Source organism: Canis aureus, chromosome X, assembly GCF_053574225.1.
Source record: "Canis aureus isolate CA01 chromosome X, VMU_Caureus_v.1.0, whole genome shotgun sequence".
NCBI classification, from domain to species: Eukaryota; Metazoa; Chordata; class Mammalia; order Carnivora; family Canidae; genus Canis; species Canis aureus.
This window is the reverse complement of record NC_135649.1, coordinates 4899130-4924189: the sequence shown is the minus strand read 5'-3', so window position 1 is coordinate 4924189 and position 25060 is coordinate 4899130. Positions and strand designations below refer to the sequence as shown.

The 25060-nt window shown below is 51.8% G+C and overlaps 1 protein-coding gene across 14 annotated transcripts in view; it reads left to right on the top strand.

Annotated features, from left to right (window-relative positions):
- Window positions 1-25011, top strand: part of MTMR1 (myotubularin related protein 1) — a 64258-nt gene extending 39247 nt beyond the window's left edge. For 11 of the 14 annotated variants that reach the window (XM_077887628.1, XM_077887626.1, XM_077887627.1 and 8 more), the window contains 6 exons: window positions 3397-3582; window positions 4019-4225; window positions 9452-9544; window positions 14419-14532; window positions 18938-19114; window positions 24145-25011. In XM_077887628.1, coding sequence (XP_077743754.1) covers window positions 3397-3582; window positions 4019-4225; window positions 9452-9544; window positions 14419-14532; window positions 18938-19114; window positions 24145-24306 — 939 coding nt within the window. In that variant the 3' untranslated portion in view covers window positions 24307-25011. Of the gene's footprint in view, window positions 1-2122; window positions 2285-2975; window positions 3019-3396; window positions 3583-4018; window positions 4226-9451; window positions 9545-14418; window positions 14533-18937; window positions 19115-19313; window positions 19365-24144 lie in introns of those variants that run through there. The other 3 variants (XM_077887634.1, XM_077887641.1, XM_077887639.1) reach the window with 3 other exon arrangements.
- Window positions 25012-25060: the final 49 nt, after the last annotated feature.

Here is a 25060-nt window from a genome sequence, read left to right as displayed (position 1 = left end):
CTTGGCTCAGGAGCCCTTTGGCACCCCACCTGGCCCAGTTCAGTTCTCCCGCCGATGCCCCAGACTGCTGAATGTTCAGTGAGAGCAAAAGGCTCACAGCGTGCCGATTGGAGCCACTCCGGATTCGTGCTGCAATTCTCCAGCCTCAGTGGGCCCTTGGTGATGCTTGGAAGTCCCTCCCCCCAATTCCCAGTGTCTGCAGAGGCCACTTCAGCCTTTTTATGACTGTTTTCTAATGTTTGAACCTGCCCCGCTGCCTTCATCCTCAGCAGCTGACCTGGCCTTTGAGCACAGAGGACAGGCCACCCTACCTGCCACCAATGCTGGATGCTACCTTGTCCTGCTGTCCACGGAAGCCTCCTGTTCCCGTGGTGGAGTGGCCTCCTCTCTGTCCTCTGCTGACTCCGCCGTGTGATTTTCTCCACCTGCACAGATAAGCAATCCTTTCAGCCACTGTCACTGTCCCCTACCAGTTGGTGCCAGTGTTCTGCCTTTTACAGGTGGACTTTCTGGAGGAGTTCCCACCCCGATACACCGTGGTGCTCACCACCACTCACCTCCTGTGCCATGTGGGACCAGCTCCTGTCCCCATCTCTGCCTAGAACATTCTTGGTACAGTTACCAAGTACCTTCTTTTTTTTTAAATATTTTATGTATTTATTCATGAGAGACACACAGAGAGGCAAAGACACAGGCAGAGGAAAAGCAGGCTCCACGCAGGGAGCCCGATGCAGGATTGGATCCCAGGACTGCAGAATCACACCCTGAGCCGAGGGCAGACGCTCAACTGCTGAGCCACCCAGGCGTCCCACCAAGTACCTTCTTGTCACAAAATCCAGTGTGTAGTTTTCAGGTTTTTTTTTTTCCCTTGACTTCTCAAGAGTTCGGCAATTCAGTACCTGTTCCTTTTCAGAATACTCTTTTCCTTGTTTTTTCTTCTTTCTCCAGTCTCTGGCAGTTCTTCTCTCACTTTACACGCCTTCAGGCTTCCAGCCTACGCTTTTCTGTGAACTCACAAGCTGGACCTGTGTATGCCGGACCTGTGTCCTCCGATACCCTCCGTAGGCCAGTGACTTTGCATTAATAGCCACAGCTTAGACCTATCTTCTGAGCTCCAGACCCGCTGCCGGCACACCTTTCCACTTACTGTTCTCGTAGGCACTGGATGCTCACCACGCGGAAAGCAGAGTACTCTGTTCCTTCTCTATGAATCTCTGTGTCAGGACATGGCTCCTGGGGCGCCCAGCCTGGAATTCCGGGCATCCCTGTATCCTCACGTGCTACCTGCGTCCATTGCCCCAATCAGCCACTGTGTCTCGCCTCTTAAATCCCTCCAGTCCGCGGCATCTCTCTGCTCTGCTGCCTCCAGCCCGAGGCCCTCAGCCAGGTGAGCGCCTATCTCTGAGCTGGCCTACCTGCGGGAGGTCCCACCCTCCTGCAGGCCCTTCTGCCTGCTGCCGCCAGTGGTGATTCCACTGTGCAAGGCTGATGGTGCCCGCCTCACACGCGTCTGCAGTCTGGCCCCATGCCCTGGCCTGTGCCGTCCAGCCCCGGGCTGCCCTCTGGCCTCCTCCCCCATCTCTGGGCGTCTGCACACCGTGGCCCCCACGCCCTGTGTTCTTGATCCTCCTCCCCACAAGCTTTCCTGACTTGTGTTCTCTTTTCAGTACCGACATCTCTTCTGTCCACCTGGCAGCCTCCCGGGCCTGGCAGTAGGCACCCTGCATGCCCTGTGCTCTCCTGTAGCACAGGACTCGTCCCTCCATGCTGCACATGTGCCTCTCCTCACCCTTGAGGACCAGCATCTCCACTTGTCACCCCAGCATCTAGCTCACTCGCTAAGTGCCTAGATGCTAAATGAAGAATGTGGTCTTTGGGTTCACAGATGCATTTATTATGTTTTGGGAGATAAAATTTGTGTAACATTAACCCAGCTATTTTACTGACCTAGAGTTTGGATCCAGTGGCTTTCTGGTATGTTCACAATGTTGTACAACGATCCTCTCTAACTCGAGAATGCTCTCAGAGCCCTGAGTAGAAACCCTGTGCCCATGGGCAGTTGCTGCTTGTTCTCCCCTCCCCCAGCCTCTATCAACCACTAATCTACTTTCCATCTGTATAGATTTCCTTGCTCCGGACCTTTCCTAGAAATGGAATCATGCAACACGTGGTCTCTGGGGCCTGGATGCTTTCACTCAGTGTGATGTTTTTAAGGTTCGTTGGTGTTACAGCAAATACGAGCACTTCCTTCCTTTGCATGGCTGCATAATGCTCCATCGTATGGAGAGAGCACATTTTGGTTGTCCTTCAGCCACCAATGGGCAAGTGGGTCGCCTCTACTTTTTGGCTATGGTGAATACTGCTGCTGTGATCTTGCATGTACAAGTTTTTATTCGAGTACCATCTTCAATGCGGTGGGCGTGGAATTGCTGGGTCACGTAATTCTGTACTTAACCTGAGGAGCCCTCACACTGTTTCCCGCAGAGACTGCACGGTGTGAGTTCCCACCAGCAACGTATCCAGGGTTCAGTTTGGCTACATTCTCATCACCGATGGGTTCTGAATGTTGACCGTCACAAAATATAAATTATAGACCAGACTGTTAGGAGATTACCAAAGGGTGAGCCATATCCCCCTTTGGTTTTGTTCCATTTGCACTTTATTTTACTTAAATGGCTTAAACCTCTTTGTTTGGGATTTACAAATTGTTTGATTAGACAGAAATTTTGTGATAGTACAACTTTTTCTGTTCAGACAGATGGCACTACCAGACAGAACCTTGAGTAAGATCCAGTTGCTAATGGCTTACAAACTGATGACGGATGGGTGCTGGACAGTTGTTATGGGTTGAATTGTGTCTCCATAAAAAAAAATGCCAAAGGCCTAACTCCCAGTACCTGTGAATGTGGCCTCATTGTGAAATAAGGTCTTTATAAAAAATGTAATGAAGTTAAGATGAGGTCCTATTGGATTAGGGGGCGCCGTAATCCAGTCTGACTGGGGTCCTTAGAAGAAGAGAAGAGACAGACACGAGGCGAAGGCCATGTGACGCTGAGGCAGAGACCGGAGTGATGTGTCTGGAGACCAGAAGCACCCGGGGCTACCAGCAGCTGGAAGAAGCAAAGAAGAATCCTCCCCAGAGGCTTCTGAGGGAGTGCGGCCTTGCCAAGACCATGATTTTGGCTCCAGAGCTGTGAGAAGATACGTCTGTTGTTTTGAGCCGCTCTGAGTGTGTGGTGCTCTGTTCCAGCAGACGGGGGCGAGTCCTCCACGGCTCAGGAGGTTTATTATAGATGGATGGGCTTGTTGCTTCCTTAATGGTCTCCTCCTGATAACGCTAGAGACAGCGGAAGTGTGAACTCACACGCAGTTCTGCATGTCCTCTGTTTTTCACAGGCCAAGGGTGGAGGGTACGAAAGCGAAAGCGCTTACCCCAACGCGGAGCTCGTGTTCTTGGAGATCCACAATATCCACGTGATGAGAGAGTCCCTGCGTAAACTGAAAGAGATCGCGTACCCTTCTGTTGATGAGGCACGCTGGCTCTCCAACGTGGATGGGACGCACTGGCTGGAGTACATCAGGGTAAAGAGGCCTGGTCCTTTACATGCCTTCTTGTTAGGATTTTTCCGTGTGTCCGCCACAAATCTGTGTGTCCTCGTGGTTTCTCAGCAATGTAAAGCAGCACCTCTTTGCAGCGTACTAGGCTTGCATCGTCGCCACGGGCAGTGTCCAGACCGTGGTCTTTGTGGAGGGCTTTTGTGACCTAACACAAAGGGATGCCGCTTGCCTCAGATCAGGTCTGTAAAGTACTTTGCGGCCCCATAACAAGGACTGTATTTGTTGTCATGTTTCTTAGGGTAAGGGCCTCCCCCACCCCCAGGGCTCACGTTTCCCAATGACCCTCATTTGATTGCAGTGTTGGCTTTGTTCACCTGAACTTCTAAGGTTCTCCACAGAATTATTTTTGCTGTCCTAGAAATCTGATGTAGCCTACTCTAATGTGCCTTCTTTTCTGAAGACGCTTCTTGCTGGGGCAGTAAGGATTGCTGATAAGATAGAATCTGGGAAGACTTCAGTGGTGGTGCACTGCAGCGACGGTTGGGATCGAACAGCCCAGCTGACGGCTCTGGCTATGCTGATGTTGGACAGTTACTACCGCACCATTAAAGGGTTCGAGGCTCTCATAGAAAAGGAGTGGATAAGCTTCGGACATAGGTTTGCACTGGTAAGCTGAGACTGTGACGTACATGCTTGACTGTTCTATCCTGTGCGTGTGTGTATCACACGCAACACACAAAACATACACACGCACACCCGTGTGGGCTTTCTGCTCTGTATCAGATCTGAGTCATCATAATCAAATACCATGGACCTCAGCATGGTATGTTTTTGGTAGGGCACTATGTTTTAAGTGGGAAATATCAGAAAGGGAGACAGAACATAAAGACTCCTAACTCTGGGAAACGAACTAAGGGTGGTGGAAGGGGAGGTGGGTGGGGGTTACTGGGTGGCGGGCACTGAGGGGGGCACTTGACGGGATGAGCACTGGGTGTTATTCTGCATGTTGACAAATTGAACACTAATAAAAAATAAATTTATTTAAAAAATAAAATAAAATATTTTTAAAAAATTTTTTTAGCATAGGTATCTCTCTTTAAAAAAAAATAAATGAGGTAAAATTCATATAACAGAATTAGCCATCTTAAGGCATATAGTTCAGTGGCATTTAGTACACTCACAGTGTTGTGCAACCACCAGTTCTATCTAGTTCCAGAACATTTCTTCACCCCCAAAAGGAAACTCTATACCCATTAAGTGGTCCCTCCTCATGTCCCCCTCCCCCAGTCCCTGACAAAACCTGCTTTCTATCTTTCTCAATTTGCCTGTTCTAGGTGCCTCTTGTGAGTGGAATCACATATTTGTGTTTCTGTGACTGGCTTATGTCACTAAACACATTGTTTTTAATGTTTATCCATATTATAGCATATACAAAAACTTAATTCCTTTTCATACCTGGCTAGTATTCCCTTTGTTTATCCATTTCTGTTGATGGACACTCGGATTTTTCTGGCCAGCTGGCTCTTGTGAATTATGCTGCTGTGAACATCGGTGTACAAGTTTTTGCCATGCAAAGTACCACAAACCGAGTAGCTTAGACAACAGAAATATATTTTCTCCCAGTTCTGGAGGCTAGAAGTCCAAAATCCGAGTGCTGGCAGGGTCGGTTTCTCCTGAGCCCTGTCTTCTTGGCTTGTGCGTGGCTGCCTTCTCACTGTGTGCTCACCTGGCCTTTCCTCTGCATGCATCTCCTTGGTGTCTCTCTTTGTGTGTCCCAACTTCCTCTCCTTAAAACAACACCAGTCAGACTGGATTGGGGCCCCGCCTCCCATCCTTCTTTCCTCCTTTTAATCACCTCTTTACAGACCCTGTGTCCAAATAGAGTCCCATCCTGAGGTCCTGGGGGTTAGGGCTCCAGTGTAGGAATTGGGGCAGTATCCAACTCAGCCTGCACCAGCCTGCTTTCACACTTGGGTACATTCCTAAGAGGGGGATTGCTGGGTCATTGGCTAGGTCTTCTTGAGCTGCCATGTGTGTTTTAGTCTAAGTGGCTTTCCTGGTCATTGAGCTGTCGGGGATTCATCTTAACTGTGCATGGCACCAGAATACTCCTGAAGCCTCATTCAGGCCCCCTCATAGGCAGTGGGGGTAGGGGCAGGAGGGGTTTGGTGGCTGCCATCATGGGGGTAGACCAGGTACACTGGCCATGAGGAGAAGGAAAGGCAGCTCCAGAACCTGTGAGCCACGTGCCTTTCGAGGGCTGCTGTTGGAGCCTCAGCTGCACTCTGGCACCTTCTCTGAGGTGGAGCGTGGTGCAGCAGAGGTGAGTTGTGCATGTCAGATGCTCAGGACAGGGCCTGGTCTGGGCTGGCTCCAGTTTAGAGCCTGTTGTTACTTTCGACAGTACCACGAACTCCTGTTTCTTCGGTCTGGGGAGAGGCGGAGAGAGGGGACTTTGCTCCAGCGTTCGTATGTGGCCATCTCCCAAGGCTCCCAGGTCATTCCTTGCCACCTCTCCTCCCCACGCTGTGTGTCCTGGGAGAGAGGACGCCATGAGGGGCCCTTGCCTACATAGGCAGTGCTAAAGGCTATCTGCTGAGATGCCAAGGTGTCCACACTCCACTGCCATCCTTACATGCTGATGCTGGGGGTCGTCATGGCCATGAGGTCCTCAGGTTCTCAATGGCTGCAGTTTACGGAGCACCACTGTGTATCCACATCCAGCACTGTTACGTATCATCTGGTTTAGTCCTGGAAGACCCTGAAGCCGCTGATGGAGCTGGCATGTGGGGGAAACAGATTTCAGGAGTCCGACTTACCTGGCCAAGCTCAGCCAGCCCCTGAGTGTGGAGCCAGCAGCAGACCGTACTTTCAGGCCTCCCTGTGCTCTCCCCTCCCTTGAGTTTCTGTCCGTGAGCCATCTAAGCTCCTCCCTGACGCCATCTCCTGCCCTTGCCCCTGTTCCATCATCCACCTCCCCGACCACCCTCTGACCATTTCTGCCTCTGGCCTGCCTCCATCTCCCCTCTTGCCTAGATGGTCCCACCAGTGTCCAAACATGTCGTTATTTATCCCACCCTGGAAACCGACCCTCTTGACCCTACTTTCCCTCCCGCTGTCACCACAGAGAGCTGCCCTCTTTACGATAATGGTTGTCTTTTACTCACTTCCTCCTCCTAGCACCCACCCCACCCCAAAACTACACGTCACAGCCACCAATCCCTGCCACTTTGCAAGCCCTTCTCTTATTTGTCCTGAGCGCCTGACGCTGTTGCTTCTTCCCTATTTCTGGAGACCATTTCCTCCTTTGGCTTCCAGGTTTCTATAGCCTTTTGAATTTCTCCTATCTTCTGGTCCTCCCTCTCTCCCCAACTTCTTAACGTTGGGGTCCTCAGGTTGTCCCTCTTTTCTCTGTTTGCTTAATACCTCGGTGATCTCCACCGGTCTCACATATTTTAGTACACATGTTTCTAATCTGTTGTCTCTTCCTCAGTGTCACTGGTGTCCCCTTCACTCTGACCTGCCCAGCGATCTCCCTGATGCTGTGTTAGGCAGCCTCCTAACTAGTTTCTCCATCACCTGTCCACTTCAGATCCATTGTCCATGCTGCGGCCAGATGGAGAGTTCCAGGAAGCTGATCTCATACTGCCGTTCCCCAGAGCAAATCTCTGAGCCTTCCCATGGCCTATGGGGCTGTGGGCAAACTCCTCAGCTCAACATTTGAGACCCTTGGTGATCTGGCCCAATCCACGCTTCCAGCCTTGTCTCACCTCCATCCCCTTGCCTCATGCGCCCAGCTACCTGTGGTGTTTCTGGTGTGCCTACTGTGTTCCCACTGCTTCTACAACAGCCCGTCCTTGGCCGGCTATGGGGCAGGCACCTCCCTCTGTCCTTTAGCATTTATCTCAAATGAGACCTCCTCAATGACTGACTCATGTGACTTGCCTTCACTGTTCCCTCCTGTATCCCATCCTAGGTTGGCCACTTGCTCCTTTATGGCCCCACCATACCCATCCTGGTCTTGGAAGCCCTGGGCACATCCAGGTCTTTTTCCCATGACTAGACTGCTGAGTGCATTATTTGTGTAGTGCAGGTACTGTGTCTCATTTGTCTTGGTACCTCAGATGTGTAGCCAAGAGCGCGGCCTCTATGGGACACCACGAAACATCCTGAAACTCCAAGGGCCAGGCAAGATGCCTTGCGTACACCACAGGAATTCAGTGAATGGCTATTAAAAGAATGAATCTTAAATTGCGAGTGGTTGTGCAAAACTGTCCCCAAGGTGCCTTAAATACTGAAGAGCAGGTTCTACAAATTTTTTTGTAAAGGGGAAGTGCAGAAATAAGGCAGCTTATGCAGCTGCTATGGAAAACAGTATGGCAGTTCCTCAAAAAATTAAAAATAGAACTACCATATGATCCAGCAATTCTGCTTCTGCATATAGACCCAAAAGAAGTGAAAACAGAGACTTGGATATTCGCACCCCCAGTGATTCACAGTAGCCCCAAGGTAGAAGCAACCCCAGTGGCCATCTACAGATGAATGGATAAACAGAATGAGGTCTATCCACACGATGTAAGTGTCATTCAGCTTAACAAGGGAAGGAATTTCTGACACATTCTACAGCATAGATGAACCTCGAGGACATTCTGCTACGTGAGAGCAGTCTGCCACAAAAGGACAGATGCTGTAGGAATCCACTCATGAGAGGTATCGAGAGCAGTTAACATTCATAGGGCCAGAGACCACAATGGTGGGCACGGGGAGTGGGTGGGGGGGGAGGTGGTATTCATGGAGAAGAGTTTCAGATTGGAAAGATGGAAATGTTCCAGAGATGGCTGCTGGGGTTGGCCGCACAGTAGTGCGAACGTGCTTAATGCCACTGGGCTGCATGCTTAAAATGGTGAAGGTGGTCCTGTTGATGGTCTGTTGTTTCACCACAATTAAAGACCAATAAGAGAAATAAGATCACCTACCGTAGCTGCCGGGCATGGATTTCCTTGTTTTTATGTCTCCCCTGCTGGCCATTTCATAGACCTAGTATTTCTCGCACTTTCTGTGAGGTGGTTGCATTGTATCTTTGTAATGTTTTTTTCTTTCTCATCCTGTTGCTTAGTCATCAGAGCATTTGAGCCTTCTCTTAGAAGGCTCGCTCCTGAGCTGTTTTTTTTTAACTTGACATTTTCAACGTTTCATCCTTTTTGTGTTTGGAATTCTTTTAACTTTTACCAGGAATCTGTGAGTATGTTCTAAAATACCGAAAGGTGTGAAACACACTACTAGATGTCAAGTATTTCTCAGAACTGCAGAAGCACACAATACTGGGCTGCGTTGAGCAAGGACTCCCCATTATCATTTCATGTGTATTGGGGGTGGGGGGTTCTCTGTGTCCTGTAAAATTGGTTCAAATGTGTAGATTATTATTTGATTCTCAGACTTCTTGACATTTGTGATAAGTGGGAAAACGTGTTTTTGTACTTGGGAAGGAAATGGCCATCATAATGTGCTTTCTGAGCTGCTAATTGGTAGTTCCACGTTGACACGGCACTTGGTGTGGTGGCCAGGCTTGACCCCATCACTGGGAGTGAAAAGTTTACTGGCCATTTGTTCCTAACTTCTTGACCTCAACTATATTAAAGTGAAATCATTAAAAAAAATCAACACATAAAAAATACAATACAGTGAAATTTTGTTTCCAAAAACAAAATGCTCTTAAGCAATGGAAGTCGGTCCAATTCAGTGAACATTTTTTAGTGCCTATTCTTGTGCCAAGAATTCTGTTAGGTCTTGGGAAATACACATGAGACCTGATGCCTACCGTGAGGCAATTTTAAGCGACTTTTCAGAGGGCTGTGGCTCATGTTCACATGCTGAACCTCTTGTTTGTTTTCAGAGAGTGGGCCATGGCAATGACAACCACGCGGATGCTGACCGATCCCCTATATTTCTTCAGTTTATTGATTGTGTTTGGCAAATGACAAGACAGGTGAGAAATTTCAAGTATATTTCTGACCTGAAAGTTGAAGATTAGATAAACATGCATGTTCGTTCAAAATGAAGATGTATGTAGGTGTGTAAAAATATGACCCCCTTCTGTTATTTAACTCGGTTTGATTCGAACTTGTTTAGAAGTATAAGAAGAAAATTAGGGACTATCAGTTTCTCACCAAAAGTTCCTATTCTCGTGCAAATGTTTTTGTCACTCACCCTATCTGCCAGCTTTGCAGACCAAGGCCCCTGCTTCTGCTCCCTTTCCACCGGGGAAGGAGGCAAAGCCCCCTGCTGAGCAGGGCCAAGTGTGAGAAACAGGGATGTAAGTGAAGTGTCAGACAGGAGGGTGTCAGACCCCGAACCCAGGCATCTGTGCACGTGCCCTGGGCCCCCACGGCGCCCCTGCAGCAAGGTCACTGAGGGACGGGAGTGTCCAGGAACCGGAGTTGGATAGGAAGGTGCTGGTGCTTCGTTTCCAAACTGTAACGCGCGGAGCCCTAGTAAGTCAGGCGGCCCTGCAGGGATCCCTTTCCCTAAGCTGGTTGGGCCCCCCATGGCTTCAGTTCAGAGCAGGCCCTGAGCAGGTGCTGTGTATTCCCTAGTCTCTAACATTTGAGCCCAAGTTTGGGGTCTTCCGCTTATGCTAGGAGATGGAGCCGAAGAGCACGTCAGAGACGCACACGCAGAGACCCATGCAGGCAGAGAGACAGAGGGACACAGAGAGACCTAGACTGAGAGAGTAGAGGACGGGCAGTCTCCTCAGTGCCTGTGTGGGGGTGGGGACACAGTCAGAGGTCAGAGCTGTGGCCTGGGTGCTCTCCTTCCTCTTGGCTTTGAGGCCTGGCCAAGGCTGCCTTAGTCACGTGAAGAGGACCAGACGGACGGAGTGCTGGCGACCTCTAGTGACTCCACCCTCCTGCCACGTTATTACCATCACCACAGGGCTGTTTCAGAGGACATCTCCCCCTACCCCCGAGGCTCGTAAGTCTGATAGACCACTGTTTGAAACTCCTCCCTGTGTGCCACTGTGACCAGTGGGGGTATGTGTTGGGGGCAGGAGAGAGCTCGAGCACCACCATGGTGCCGTTGCTGCCCTGCTCCACCTCAGGTTGGACCCCTTCCAGCAGCAATTCCTCATGAGCCATCGGCTGGGGGAGGAATCTGGGGCGGGGAGGTGACCCCAGCCTCACTGTCTACCTGAGTGCACACTGGCAGCACCTGGAGACTTTTAAGGACGCACATGCTTGGGCCTTGCCCTCGTGGACCCTTCCTCCTGTGGGCCTAGTGAGAAGCCCAGATGTGTGTAGTTCTGGAATGTTCCCCATATGGTTCTGAGGTGCCAGTGAGGCAGGAGACCATCATCTAGACACGGGCTCTGTCCTACTGCAGTCCTGAGGCCAGTAGACTCAGCTTCCCCTGGGGACTTAGAGATGGCAATTGTCAGGCCTAGCCTCCTGCTGACGCTGGAGGGAAGGTGGCACTGGATGTGGGGATATTATTACAATGCAGATTCTGATTTGTGAATCTGGGACCCCAAGCCTGTGAGTCTGCATTTCTCATGGATCTCACTAGCAAGGATCTAGCGAGAGCGGGCATACTTTCAGAAATAGGAAAGCAAAGAGGGGAGGGGTTATAATCAGCCAGAGGAGACCTCCCAGAGTCCTGAGTCCCGCACTCAGTTACTAACAGTAACTCACTGTTACTTTTCGGTCCAGCTTCCCCAAACTGATGGGGCTCTTGTATTATCTGAGTGCTAGGTCCCAGCTGATTCAGAGCAGCCACTTGGTACACTTGGAGTACCTACCTACTGGCTACCTCTCAGAAGTAGGCAGTGGTGGGATGCATGGCAGGTGACAGTGAATATGTACTCAGAAAGCACAGAGGCTGGCCCCGAGGTCTTACTGTTTTCTAGCACCATGAACTTCTTGCTGTTTGTATTCATTGAGCCAATAGCAAAATTAAATGATGGTTACATTTAGGTCAAAACAAAAAATTGTGTAACAAGGCTGAGCACAAAGGATGCTTCTGAGGGGATAAGTGCCACTTTTGTGGATGTAAAGTTGCTTCCTCCTGAATGCCAAATGTGTGTGCGCACGTGCGTGTGCATGTGCGTGTATAATATCCTCAAACTGCCTTCCATGCTTCATACCATTTAGTGCCTGGTTTCATGTCTAATCTAGATCATTTTTGTGCTGTTTATTGGATTTTAAGAAACAAAACAAGGGGTTTAGATTAGATTTTAGATGCCTCTCAGCTCTAAGATCCTGTCTGTGAAATGTGTATAATTAATGTTTCTTAAAACAACATTGTTAATGCAATAGAAGCAGAAATATCACTGCTCAGTCTATTAGTTAAGTAACAAGTGGATGAGACATGTAGCTTGTTAGGAAAGATGCATTAATGTAATAAGATTAATTTATTTGGAGGTTGCCTACTGCTAAATCAAGTAAGCTAAATCCGCATGAAATTGTTAGAAATCTCGGGATAAAATTAACTAGCCTGCATGCACAAATTGATATAAAAGGATCTAAGGCAAAAGTAATTGAGGGGCTCTTCAGAGAAGAGTCACAAACATTCTACAATAACCATAGTTTAATAGACTTTCTGCCCTTTTGAATGGGTTTAATAGTGGTTCATGTTTTTGTTCCATGGAAGAGGTGCAGAATTTCATTGTGGATTCCTATGGACTTTTTGAGCACATCTTTTTTAGGCATATGGTATAGTTTCCAGGAGAAGAGGCCAAAACAAATTACGAATCATAAGACTTAATATTTTATTTGTATTACTCTAATTGCTGGCACTTCCTCTGATGAAATGTTTCCTGAGCTGAGCACGAGGCCACAGCACCATTTGGATGTGAAGAGAAGTCCTGATGGAGCACCAATAGATCCAGCTCTTATGTCCCAGTTCTGGGGGTGCTGACAGGTGTAGGCTGAGTCCCGCCCAGCCTAGACCTACCAGCCCTGGGACCCACTTGGCCAGAATAAGGCTTGTAGTCAGAGGTGCTAGAACATGCCCAACCAAGCTCCCAGGTCCAGAATGCAGGCTCAGGATTAGGGATAAAGATTCACTTGACTGCAAAAATGTGTCCATAGAAGCTTTGCGGTCCTGTGAATAAATGTATAATTTAAATGAAAATAAAGTTTAGGTCTTCCATTTCTATCCTTGATTTAATAAAGCCTCAATGTACGTAAACGTTATATATTTGCTTATCAGTCATAAATTTCATGGTGCCAATGATTCATAAATAGAGCGTAACTAAACCGCATAGAAAAATGCTGGGAAAAGTGGACGTGATGTACTTGGTGTTTCAAAGGGTGGCCATTTGGAATGTGAGGCCATCGGTGGAATTGCAAGTTAAAGACTCTGAGGGGGATTCATCAGTAGTTATCTCCAGCATTTCAGCCAGATTTAGTCTATCTAAGAACAAGAATGCAGGTAAGAACCACCACCACAGCGAGTTTCCAGAGGTTTCTGACGAAGTGGAATCCTGAGCTGGCTCCTCAGAAGAGAGTTGTGTGTTTCTCTGTTAACAGTCCTTAAGGTGGAGCGAGGCGGCACCTCTGAATCCAGGGTAGCTGTGCAGACATCTGTAGGTTGGCTAATGTGATAAGCAGCCTGGCGAGGAAAAGCACAGGTGGAGCTTGGACAGTCCTGGACTGATGATTATTTCTCACCGGGAAGCTCGTCCCTAGCCTGGGAAAGTAATATGGGCGTCGGTGACCCTGGGTGTCTCTCTCGAGGTGGCAGGATTAGTCATGTGAGTGTGCAGGCAGCGCTCTGCTTGGGGAACAGCTCAGTACTTTAAAGGAAACTGATTGAAATAAAAATTCTCTGGTGGTCTGCTTTGGTTTGGTTCGAATTGGCTGTGCTGCCTGCAGTACCCCACTGTGTTTCCTGGCACGTGGTAGGCACCCCATGCGTGCCTGCTGCCAGGAGTATCATTGTCATCATTAATCATTATTATCATTTCCAGACCGTCTCCTCATGGCCACTAAATGCCAGCTTCTGGCTAGAGCCTCCTGGCAATGGTAAAGTCTTTGTTTGAATTCTGCAAAACCCATTAAGAATGACCTAAAACAATAACTGAGATGATCATATGACTGTTTTTTTATTCTGTTAATGTGGTGAATTACAGTAATTATTAATTTTTTTCAACGTTGATCTTCAGATGTTAATCCAGCCTTGCATTCCCGAGCTAAACCCCAGTGGGTCATGTTGCATCACACTTTGTACACGTTGCCAGGGTCAATTTGTTTAGACACTGCTAAGAGCTTGGGGACGTATGTTTGTGGAGCTTTCTCTGTGGGAAGGTTTTTAATTATGAGTTGTTTCTTAACTGGACAACAGACTTGCCGTTTTTTCTTGAGTCACTTTTGGTACACACTGTGCTGGGGAGCCCCGTCCCTTCTCTGTGACTCCAAACGTATGTCGGGGCAGAAAGCCGGGACAAAAGCTGGACCTGCTTCCTCAGTCTCCCTACTGGGCCGGGGGCCTGTCATAGCCTCATGCTGCCTGTTGCCAGAGTCTGGAACCAGCTGTTCCGTGTATTTTGTCCAGCTTTCTAGTAGCTTCTGGCAGAAGGGTGACCGTGGGCTGCATTCTACCAGTACGACAAAGACATGGAAGCTACATGATGCCTCTTGGGCATCAGGAAGCGCAGCAGTTCTTGTTCCTGCAGGTGCCTCCTCAGCCAGCTCTCTGTAAGCTTGGACTTGAAACCATAGCAAGTTCAATGCTACACGGGCTCAGTTTCCCTTGTAATCTCTGCCTGTATTCCAAGCTGTACTTTAGCTGTCTTTCATAGAAAATTGGTACCACTGTGTTTTAGAGACGGAACTTTAAACCTTACTTCTCTCTCCATTTAAGTTTCCTTCAGCCTTCGAGTTTAACGAGCTATTCTTGATCACGATTTTGGATCACCTCTATAGCTGTCTCTTTGGGACGTTTTTGTGCAACTGTGAACAGCAGCGATTCAAAGAGGTAAGTGGATTCCATCTTGTGTGTTGCTCTCCTGATGGCTCAGGAGCCTTTCCTGCTACAACCCACTGCACAAGGGGTGCTGGGTGGTGGGGGACTTGGGTCTAGCCCTGCTGCCATCTGTAGATGGAGGCATTGCCCAGGTGCCCTTCTAGCACTCGGCAGCACCAGCGCACATGTCTCATCTTCCAGGTGGTCTGACCCAAGCCCCTTACTGCCTGTGGGCTGGGGGCTGGGACCCAGCATGTGCACAGCTCTCTGAGGTCTCTCAGGTCTTGAGGGTCAGTTCTGGACCCTGGACTTCTAAGTCCCAGGCTCGTATACTTTCTACCACACCGACTCCAAAATGATGTGAGTCTGCTCTTCACTCTCCATTCCATTGAGCTGACAGGTACTTAGAGGCCTAGGAAGGCGAGGTCTGCAGAAGTCTGCAGAGGAGCCCAGAGCTTCCGTCTAGGCACAAGCCAAACTTCCTTATCTGTCAGGCTGATAATGAAGCAGCCGCCCAGCTTCTTAGAGTTCTTTTCTGTCTGTTTCTCCCTCAGTTTCTTTTTTATTTAAAGATTTATTTATTTATTGGGGGGGGGAGAGAGAGAATGAGCTGGGGAGGCAGAGGGAGAGAACAACCTCAAGCAGACTCTGTGCTGAGTGTGGAGTCTGATGCAGGGCTCAATCCCATGACCCCAAGATCACCACCTGAGCCCAACCATTTACCAGATGCTCATCTGACTGTGTCACCCAGGTGCCCCTTTCCTCCTCATTTTGATAAGAAAGAAATGAACAAAAGTGAGGAGGCATTGCAGAAAGGCAGCTTAGAGTGTCCTCCACTTAAGACAAGAGGGCCACCACCTGCAGGCTCAGCACAATAGAACATTATTAAATTTTGGAGAATTAAATAGTGGGTCACTGGCACCCACCTCCCTCTGCCACTTCCCCACAGCTATCACCTCCTCATTCTGTGCCCACACCCCACTCAGTCTCCTCCCTTTAGCCCTTCAGTCACCCAGGAGCCTGCCTGGACCCAGTCCCGGGTCCTCCTCTGGCCCTAAACTATTCTCTTGGTCACTATCTCATCTTGGGGTCTACTTGCTATTCTTCTGCTCCCTTGCATCTCCCTAAAGCGCACCCTTGCCCCTCAAGGTGCTAAGGTCAAATGCCTAGGAGCCACCTTTGCCTCCTCCCTCCCCCTCACCCCAGCTGCCATAGCTGATCCCCAGAAGAGATTAAAAAAAAGATTTTATTTATTTATGATAGAGAGGGAGGGGAGAGGGGAGGGGCAGAGGGGCAAAGGGGGAGGGACGAGCAGACTCCCCACTGAGCACAGAGCCCGACAGGGGCTCAATCCCAGGACCCCAAGGTCATGATCTGAGCTGAAATCAAACTCGACTGAGCCACGCAGGTCCCCCGAAGAGATTCTTCCTTAATCTGGCCGCACATCACTGCCCCGCAGCCTAGTTCAAGCCCCCACTCTCTCGTGGAGGAGGGCAGCTGCCAGGAAGTGAGCTTCACTCCCTATTTCTGACCTCCAGCAACCAGGGCAGCTTCCCCAACTCTATTCAGTGCCCTCACGTGCCTCTCCCCTGCTCGAAACCTCCCTGTGGCCTCCACTGTGATCAGGATACGGTCCACATTCCTACGGGCCCAGCGTGATGGGGCCCTGTGAACCTCTTTAAAAAAAAGAAGTTTTAGAGTGAATTTTACGGTATGTGACCTGTATCTCAATAAAGCTATTAAAAAAAAATCAACAGAAGAATGAAGTCCACATTGTAGAATTTAAACCCTGACGGCTTTTTTTTTTTTTGACAAAATATGCTCTTTAAAAGAATCAGCGCTCTTGAGATAGAATTTTCCTACAGTACAATTTACTCTTTTAAGAGTATACAGTTAGTGGTTTTTAATAGATTCAGAGTGTGCAACCATCACCATCTAATTTCATAAACTCCATTAACTTTTCATCACCCCAAAACAAAAGCCCATCCCCATGAGCAGTCACTCCCTGTCCCTCGCTCCCCCAGCCCCTGCAACCACAGATCTGCCTTTGGTCTCCCTGGATTCACCTCCTCTGGACATTCCATAGGACTGCAGTCGAACAGTATTTGTCCTCCCGTGGCAGGCTTATTTCACTGAGCATCATGTTGTCAGGGTCCATCCATGTCTAAGCAGGCGTCCGGACTTTGTTCCTTTCTTCTGGCTGAGTAATACTCCGCTGTACGGGCAGACCACATTTCGTTTATCTGGTCAGTGGCAGATGGGCCTCTGGGTCGTTTCCACTTTGGGCTCTTACAAATGCCGCTGCTGTGAACATTCAAATGTGCAAGGTTTCGTGTGGGCATATGCTTTCATTTCTCTTGGTATATACCTAGGAGTATAGTTGCTGAGTCGTATAGTAACTGTGTGGTTAACCTTTTGGGGAGCCAGGGAGTGTGCTTCCAAAGAAGTTCCAATATTTTACCAAGAGTGTGTCACCAGCCATGTGTAAGGGGCCTGTTTTCTTCACGTCTTTGCAGACACTTGTGTTTTTTTTTTTTTTTTTTTTTTAATTTATTTATGATAGTCACACAGAGAGAGAGAGAGAGGCAGAGACACAGGCAGAGGGAGAAGCAGGCTCCATGCACCGGGAGCCCGACATGGGATTCGATCCTGGGTCTCCAGGATCGCGCCCTGGGCCAAAGGCAGGCGCCAAACCGCTGCGCCACCCAGGGATCCCTTGTTTTGTTTTTTTGTTTTTGTTTTTGTTTTTGTTTTTAATTCTAGCCAGCCCCAGTGGCATCTCATTGTGGGTTTGGGTGAACATTCCCCTGGTAACTAATGATAGTGGGAGCATGTTTTCATGGGCCTCTTGGCCACATGTATATCTTCTGTGAATAAATGTTTATTCAGATGTTTTGCCCATTTGTAGTTGGGTTGTCATTATTATTGAGTCGTAAGAGTCCCTTATAAATTCGTGAGACATGCAAGTCCTTGATCGGATATGTGATTCTCAAAAATTGTTGCCCATTCTGTGAAGTGGCTTTTCACTTTTTTGACGGTCTCATTTGAAACACACAAGCCTTTCATTTTCACAAAGTCCAATTTGTTTTCCTTCGTTGCTTACGCAGGAAGCCCTTGCCCAACCCAAGGTCATGAAGAGTTGAGCCTGTGTTTCCTTCTAAGAGTTTTGTAGTCCTAGCCCTTCCATTTCAGTCTGTGACCCAGGTTTGAGTTCTTTTTGTGGACAGCGTATGGCAAGGGTCCAACTCCATCCTCTTGCATGTGGCTAACCGGTCATCACCGCGCTGTTTGTTGCAAAGACTCTCCCCCCACCCCCGAACTCTCTCGGTGGCCCAGTTGGAAATCAGTTGACTGCATACGTGAGGGCCCATTTCCCTAGTCTGTCTTCTCTGTTGTTGATGGCACAAGTCTGCCGATTCCAGGCCATCACCTCCTGTGATGATTACTGCGGCTTTTCATGGTCCCTTGCATCGTGGCTGGTGTTCCTCCTAGACATCCAAAGTATAAAATAGGAAAAGAAAAAAAAAATAGGAAAAGGTCCTGAAGGAATTTTCTGTCTAGATAGCTTGTGAGGAAGTCAGCTGGCTTTACTGTTTTCCAATTGTGACTTTTGTCACTGTGCTTGGTCCATGTCTACCACTGGCCTGCCCTGCCAAGCCTGGAGGTCTTGGTTTTATTCCTTTGGTTTCTGATTGTGACTTTTGTCACTGTGCTTTGTCCGTGTCTGCCCCTGACCTGCCCTGCCAAGTCTGGAGGTCTTGGTTTTTCCCTTTGCATGAGCAATGCAAATAGTTCCAGCATCTCTAAACCGAGTATGCCAAGGTCGGGAGGTGGGGAGATGATGTATCTGCTTCTTGATGTGAGGCATCACCAGCCTGCCCACCCTGGCACATTTCCCCCCAGGTATCCATGATTCTCCAGTGAAAGGAATCTTCTCTGCAAACTCTGCCCCAGTCCTTAATGTTAAGAGTCACAAAAGCAGACTGCAAACTGGAAATTTAAAAAAATGTACTTGTTATTGATGGGCCCCATCAACCTGTGGGTGTTAGAAAGTTCACGTTTGGGGCACCTGGGTGGCTCAGGGGTTGTCTCTGCCTCTATCTCTGCGTCTCTCACAAATAAATAAAATCAAGAAAAAAAAAAAAAACAACATTCTCGATTGCCCTCACACAGACGCAGTCGCCAGATGTCACCTAACTCAGCAATACATTTTTTCAGGATAGTAACCAGTGTATGTTTTCGTGTCATTTCGTGATGCCATAGCATCAGGGATGGGGGGCAGGGCTCAGTAAATGGTCAGTAATCTTTCAGCATTTGATCCCCTTTCCTTCAAGTCCTTTTCTCTCCATAATACAAATTCTCAAGGATCTGAAGAAAAGTCGAATGTATTTCAGGGTATTCCTTTTTTGTTTTTCAGGATGTATATACGAAGACTATATCGCTATGGTCATATGTCAATAGCCAGCTCGAAGAATTTTCTAATCCTTTCTTTGTGAATTATGAAAACCACGTCTTGTATCCTGTTGCTAGTCTGAGTCATTTGGAACTCTGGGTAAACTATTATGTGCGATGGAACCCGCGAATGAGGCCTCAGGTATGTTTTTGTTCTTTGCAAAAGAGCATACGTATCTTTGTAAGCGGAGGTGGTGGCATAGAAATGCGTGCATGCTGAGTATTAACATCCTCTACTCCCACCCTTGCTTCTCAGGGTTTAATCATTTGTGTTCATGTTCTAGCAGCTTCTTTTGGCTAGTTTAGAGTTAAAATCTTAGCCCCTCTGTCTTGTGCTACAGGTACATAGAAGCAGCCGTACCGGTTACTGCACTTGACTCTTAGTATTTCCGATGACTCGGTTAGTTTATAGGCTCCGGGAGAAAGAGGGCACATGGTGAGTCGCAGACAGACGCCCCCTCGAAGAAGGGGTAGAGTCTTGCCCTTCCCCGCCACACTCTTTCATTGTCACGTTTTCTGAGACTGAAAACAATACTCGAGCAGTGGCCAGCAGGACCTGCAGCCGGGTGGTGTCTGCCCTGGGCGTTGGGTGGCTAAGCTCAGGCTGCGGCTCGGGGTTGCGGTTCCGCAGGTGCATCCCCCCGCACACTGTCACATGGGAGGGCACGGTCACTGCTTAGTGCGGAGGGGGCCCGTGGAGGGGCGGCCCTGCCCCCGGGGACAGAAGGTTCTCAACTAAGGGTCTTTTGAAGTTTCTCATCTTCTGGGTTCACTGGCTTGGGTGCCAGGAGTGGGCTTCTGGGGCCTCATTTGACATCAGGGCTGCTGCTGGGCCCAGGCACCTGCCCCTCTGCTTTTGGCTCCCCCCTCAGCACCCCCCCCAGCCCCGTTCTCACGCAGGGTCCTTGCTGTCTCCACAGCCATGTCTCATGTCTCAGATGCTGGGGCTGCCGTAAGCAAGGGCTATGGATGGGGTGGGGGCAACACAGTGGAAATGTGTGGGCTCACGGTCCTGACATGAGAAGCCTTGAGATCAGGGTGTTGACTGGGGCGGGTCCCCCTGAGAGCTGAGGGAGGAGTCTGTTCCCGGCTCCCCCCACCCCATGGCTTGCAGACAGCCATCTTCTCCAGTGTCTTCTTGTTGTCCTCCTTCCCTGTGCGAGCCTGTGTGCAGTGTCCCCTTCTCCACGAGGACAGTGGTTGTACTGCACTAGGACTCACCCTGATGACCTCAGCGTAACTCGAACTACCTGTGTGAGGAACTGTCTCCACATCCAGGTGCGCTCTGTGGTGCTGGGGCTCAGCACTTCAGTGTCTGCATTTTGGGTGGACAGTTACCCCGTGACGATCCCCAGGCCCCACTAACCGTGAGGGAGACCCAGCCGTTCATGTCACCTGGCTGTTGCCTGGTGCTTGAGCTTTGGAGGGACCATCACCTCACTAGCCTTCCCTCCCTGATGGCAAATTCAGTCCCTGTAGACGTCACCCCAGGACCCCTGCGACCATGCCCACTGTCGCTGTGCTCCTGCCTCTCCTCCCTGACCCGCTCCCTTTCCCAGCAGCACAGCTCCAGCTGCTCCTCGCTGGCCTCTCCTCCCCTGACTCTTTGATCCTGCTTTCTCTTCCATGAAATTTAGCCACAAGGGCTCTTTCTCCCTCTAGAGCCTCTAGGTCAGCTCTGCCACCCTCAGAGCCCTCAGGACTGTTTTCCAGAACAGTCCAGCCTGGGACTTGTCTTCCTCTCGGGGCAGGTATGAGACCCAGGCCTCATGTTCCCCGCTCTCCCTCCTGGTCCGATGGGCCCTGTATCCCGCGGGCTGCCTGTCGACCCCTCGCCTCTGGAAATGCTTCCCCGGTGTCTGCTTCTCACTGGGCCAACAGCCGCTGCTCTGAGAACCTTCTTCAGGAGACCTTCCGCAGGCAGACTTCCCTCCACTGGCTGTACTGAGCCCCCGCCCGCTGTCCGGGTGCACTAGCACGGTTCCAGCCCGCCGGAAGGGGCCAGTGGCAGCTTCCCATGTCATGAGAGCACGGAGCAGCAGGGGTGCTGCGACGTGAGGGACCTCGGTCCCGAGACGGCCAGAGCACGGTGCTAACCACCAGATGGAGTGTGGACTCGGTGCCAACTGTAAGAGCTGGAAGACATTCTCTTTATCGAAGAACATGTGAAGTGAGAGACAGTCTGTTCTTTTCTCCATGAGGACGATGTACATGTGGCCAAGTCCTGTGGTCAGTGGTTAATGTCTGAAATACTGGTTTTTGAGTGTGTGGCCAGTGAGCCATTAGGAACTAATTTCAGATGTTCTGCCGATGAGCACGCATCCCGTTAGCTCTGCGGCATCTCTGCAGAAGGCCACAGGGTCAGACAACAGTTGCCGGTGGCCTCCAAAGAGCCTCTTCACAAGCATGGTCCCCAGATCCTTTCCTCTCCCCTCTTCCGAGTGACCCATACCTCACGTGACTCATCATTCCCCGGTCGCGCAGCTGAGGGTGGCCATACAGTGGCCCGCTGGTCCCGGAGCCGGCCTCCCGTGGCCACCTGATGGCTGCAGCTCATCTGCCTTCCACACCCCGGCCCCGCCGTCCCCTCTGAGCTGTGGTGACAACTTCTCTCTCTCTCAGACGACGGGGATACGCTGCAAGGGTAGGCCCTGGCATGACGACTGCTGCTTGTTAGATGGAATCGCCCACAAAATGAGAGCCGTGTGAGAGAGAGCTGCCTTTGCAGGGGTGTGCGGGCCCAGAAAGCCCAGTGATTTACAGGGCAGCTTCCACAACTATGCTCCTTTTTCACCTCAGCTGCTTTCTCTTCGAATGCCAGCCCCCAGGACCCCTTAGGCACTTCCTTCCAGTCACTGGAGTCCCTTTTACTTAGGAACACAAGTCAGGTGTGCGTCCGCCGCTCCCTCCCGGCCTCTGCCTGTGTCCTGCTCCTGCCCTTGGCTCGCTGTTCCTTCCTGCCCGGTTCTGTCGTGTGTCGTAGCAACAAGAAGACAGGCTCAGGGACAGAGGGCAGGAAACCCACTTTATTTTGGTCACATGGAGAGAGTCACCAAATAGGATCCTGGGGGACACAGAGGACAGACGGTGGGATTTCTGAAACATTTGCAGGGAAGCTGGCACAGGCCCTGCTGCGGGACAAAGAGCAGCCCTGGGCTTGAGCGCTTCCCCCTATGCTTGGGGACTGTGAACGCGAGAGCACCGCCCTGGCCCTGAAGCCCTCCCACCTGTCCTGTCTGCGGCACTCCGTGACCATGGCCACCGTGACGGCAGCGGGAGCCGCAGCCGGCACTGGCCTCCATCGAGGTCTCGGGCAGGACCGTCGTGCTACAGGAGCCATCGGCCGCACCGAGGGCAGGCCCTGAGCCGCCGTGCACTGGCCTGCAGGGTGCCCATGGGCCGGGGTCCCATCCCCTCCGGCGGTGGCTCCACGCACTTGGGGCCCAGGTCCCCGGGCCTCGCCGAGACCTCGTGGAGCAGGAACGGAGCGTGATGTGAAGGCCTACGGAGTGCTGTGGCTCCAGCGTGACGGGAGAACTGCCCGGTGGCCCACGGGCTGCCGCTTCTTGTTCTAACCAGGCCGGCGGGAGGGCTTGGGGGAGCAGGCCAGGCCTTGACGGGGGGGGGAACAGGCTGGGCGGGGGGAGCAGGCTGGGCCTTGGCAGGGAGGGGGGAGGGGGGAGCAGGCTGGGCCTTGGGGGCTCCGCAGGCCGGTGGGGGGCAGGCTGGGCAGGCACACGGTGCACAGGGCCAGCTCATTAGCAGCAGTATGTTCAAAGACGGGGGTGGGGGGGTGGCACAGAGTGGGCACCTAGGCCGGCGTCACTGCGACAGGATGGGGAGCCAGGCCGGCGGGACAGGGAGGAAAGGCAGGGGACCAGCCTGCTTGGCCCCTTCTGTCCGAGGAGGGCGCTTGTGGGCTGCCTGCACCACGCCTCCCTGGGCCTCCGTCAGATGGTTGGCCGGGTGGAAGGGGGGACCGAGCTGCGTCGTTTCCTTCGGGGCCCTCTTGGCTCGTGGCAGACCCGCGGCCCACGGGGGGAGGCTCCCTACTGGGCACTTCTCTACGAGCGGGCCTTGGATTTACTGGAAGTGACCTGAGGCAAGGCTGCTCGGAGATCCCTGAGGGTCACCTCAGGTCCTGGGTGTGACACTGGGCGCTCCCTCCATGGACTTCCCGTGTCCGGGACCTGACTCCAGAAGTTTCCCTTGTGTGATTCCCTCGGAACCAAACGATCCCAACAGGAGAATTAACACCAAATTGGCCACAAGGCCAGGAGGGGAGCTACTGCTTACTTCGCGGTGGCCTTGGGGATCAGCAGCAAATAAGGGAACGTCCCCTTGTTTGGGGGGGGTCTTTGGCATCAGCCTCAGTGTTGTCCCTTCCCTTCAGCCTCAGTGTTGTCCCTTCCCTTCTTGCTGTGGCCTGATGTCAGGACTTCGTTCCTCGCTAGTGACCTGGCACCCCGCGCTTTCGTCTGCCTGCCTCCTCCCTACCCGTCTCCCTCCTCCCTGGACTGGGGTGATCAGCCCTGATGGGAGAGCCCGGGGGCAGGGGGCTGCACATGCATGGAACGGCTCAAAACCTAGAAGATTCTGGAATGCAGGAGGGGAGCAGAGGCAGGACCCTGGGGGAGCGGTGAGGAGCGGTGAGGAGCGGTGAGGAGCGGCAGGCTGGGGTCAGAGCCCAGGGTTTTGAGGGCAAGGTCGGGGCGGCAGAAAGCAGCCCCTGGAGGCTGTTGGCTGGGCACCAGGGAGCCTGGCTGAGGCTCAGGACCCGGGCCTGCGGCTGCCGTGCACACACTGCATCAGGGACACAAGGCCAGGAGCGCCTCCCAGGTGGTGACCCCCGTCCCCGGTGCACCTCACCCTGGTCCGAGAGCCTCGTGGGGGACAAGCTGGCTGCTGGCTGCCTGGGCCGGCCGGGGGAGAGCGGGTGATGCTGTGACCCAGCATCAGGCCGGGAGTCCCGTACGCCCACGGCAGCCCCCTCCGGGCCTCAGGCTCCCGGGGAGGCCTTGCGGGGGGGGGGGGCTCGGCCCCCCAGGCGCCCTCCTCCAGCAGGGTCATCACCGGGGTGGCCGCCTGCACCTCTCACGACGGGTGGGAACAGTGTCGGTGCTGCCAGTCGGCAGAGCTGCAGGGGACCTCACCGTGTCCCTCTCTCCCCAGATGCCCATTCACCAGAACCTCAAGGAGCTGCTGGCCGTGAAGGCGGAGCTGCAGAAGCGGGTGGAGGACCTGCAGCGGGAGGTGGCCACACGCGCCTCGTCGTCCTCCGAGCGGGGCTCCTCGCCGTCCCACCCGGTCACCCCCGTCCACACGTCCGTGTGACGCGCTCCGGGGCCACTCCCCGAGGGGCCTCGGGCAGGCCGCGGGCCGGGTGATCCTGCCCACCAGCGACCGCCTGCGTGGCAAGGTGACCGCTCCTGCCGTCATCAAGCGCTTTCCGTTTCGTCGGCCGTGTCCGTCGTGCCCACTCACCGCCCTGGCCCCGCCACGGCCCCCGAGTGTCCCGTCCTCTTCCCGCCCGGGGCCCTCCTGCGCCAGTTACTGTCATGTACATAGAAGGTATTTTTTAAAAAGAGAAACATGCCTTTATTTTCCTATGTCCTTTTTTATGTTGGAAACTAGTCACCCGAGGAGGTGTGTGCGTAACCGGACCGGGTGACGGGTTCTTTCCACCCCCAGCTCGCGCCGACTTACGTGGTCTGCCCGCGACAGGAACAGGGCCAGTGACCTGGCACGGTGTCCTCCCGCCGGCAGCGGCGGTGGCGGTCCTCCTCCCGGGGCCGCATCGCCTCGTGCGGGCTGTCTGTTGGGCCGTCCGCGTGCGAGCCCCCTTCCCCCGGGTGCCCCCACCCGGCCCAGCTAGAAGCCTCGTGCCGTTAGCCGAGCACCCCCCTTGCTTTCTGTTTATTTAAAGCGTATGGAACCTAAGCCCCTGGTGCAGGTGTGTAAAGACTGGTACAGTCGCGTAGTCGCCTCATCTGATACACTGTATTTCCATCTGTAATTAAAATAATATGTTTGCTCTGGGGTCGTCTACTTTTTTTTTTTTAATGTTTTCCCAATTCCTCCCTCGGAA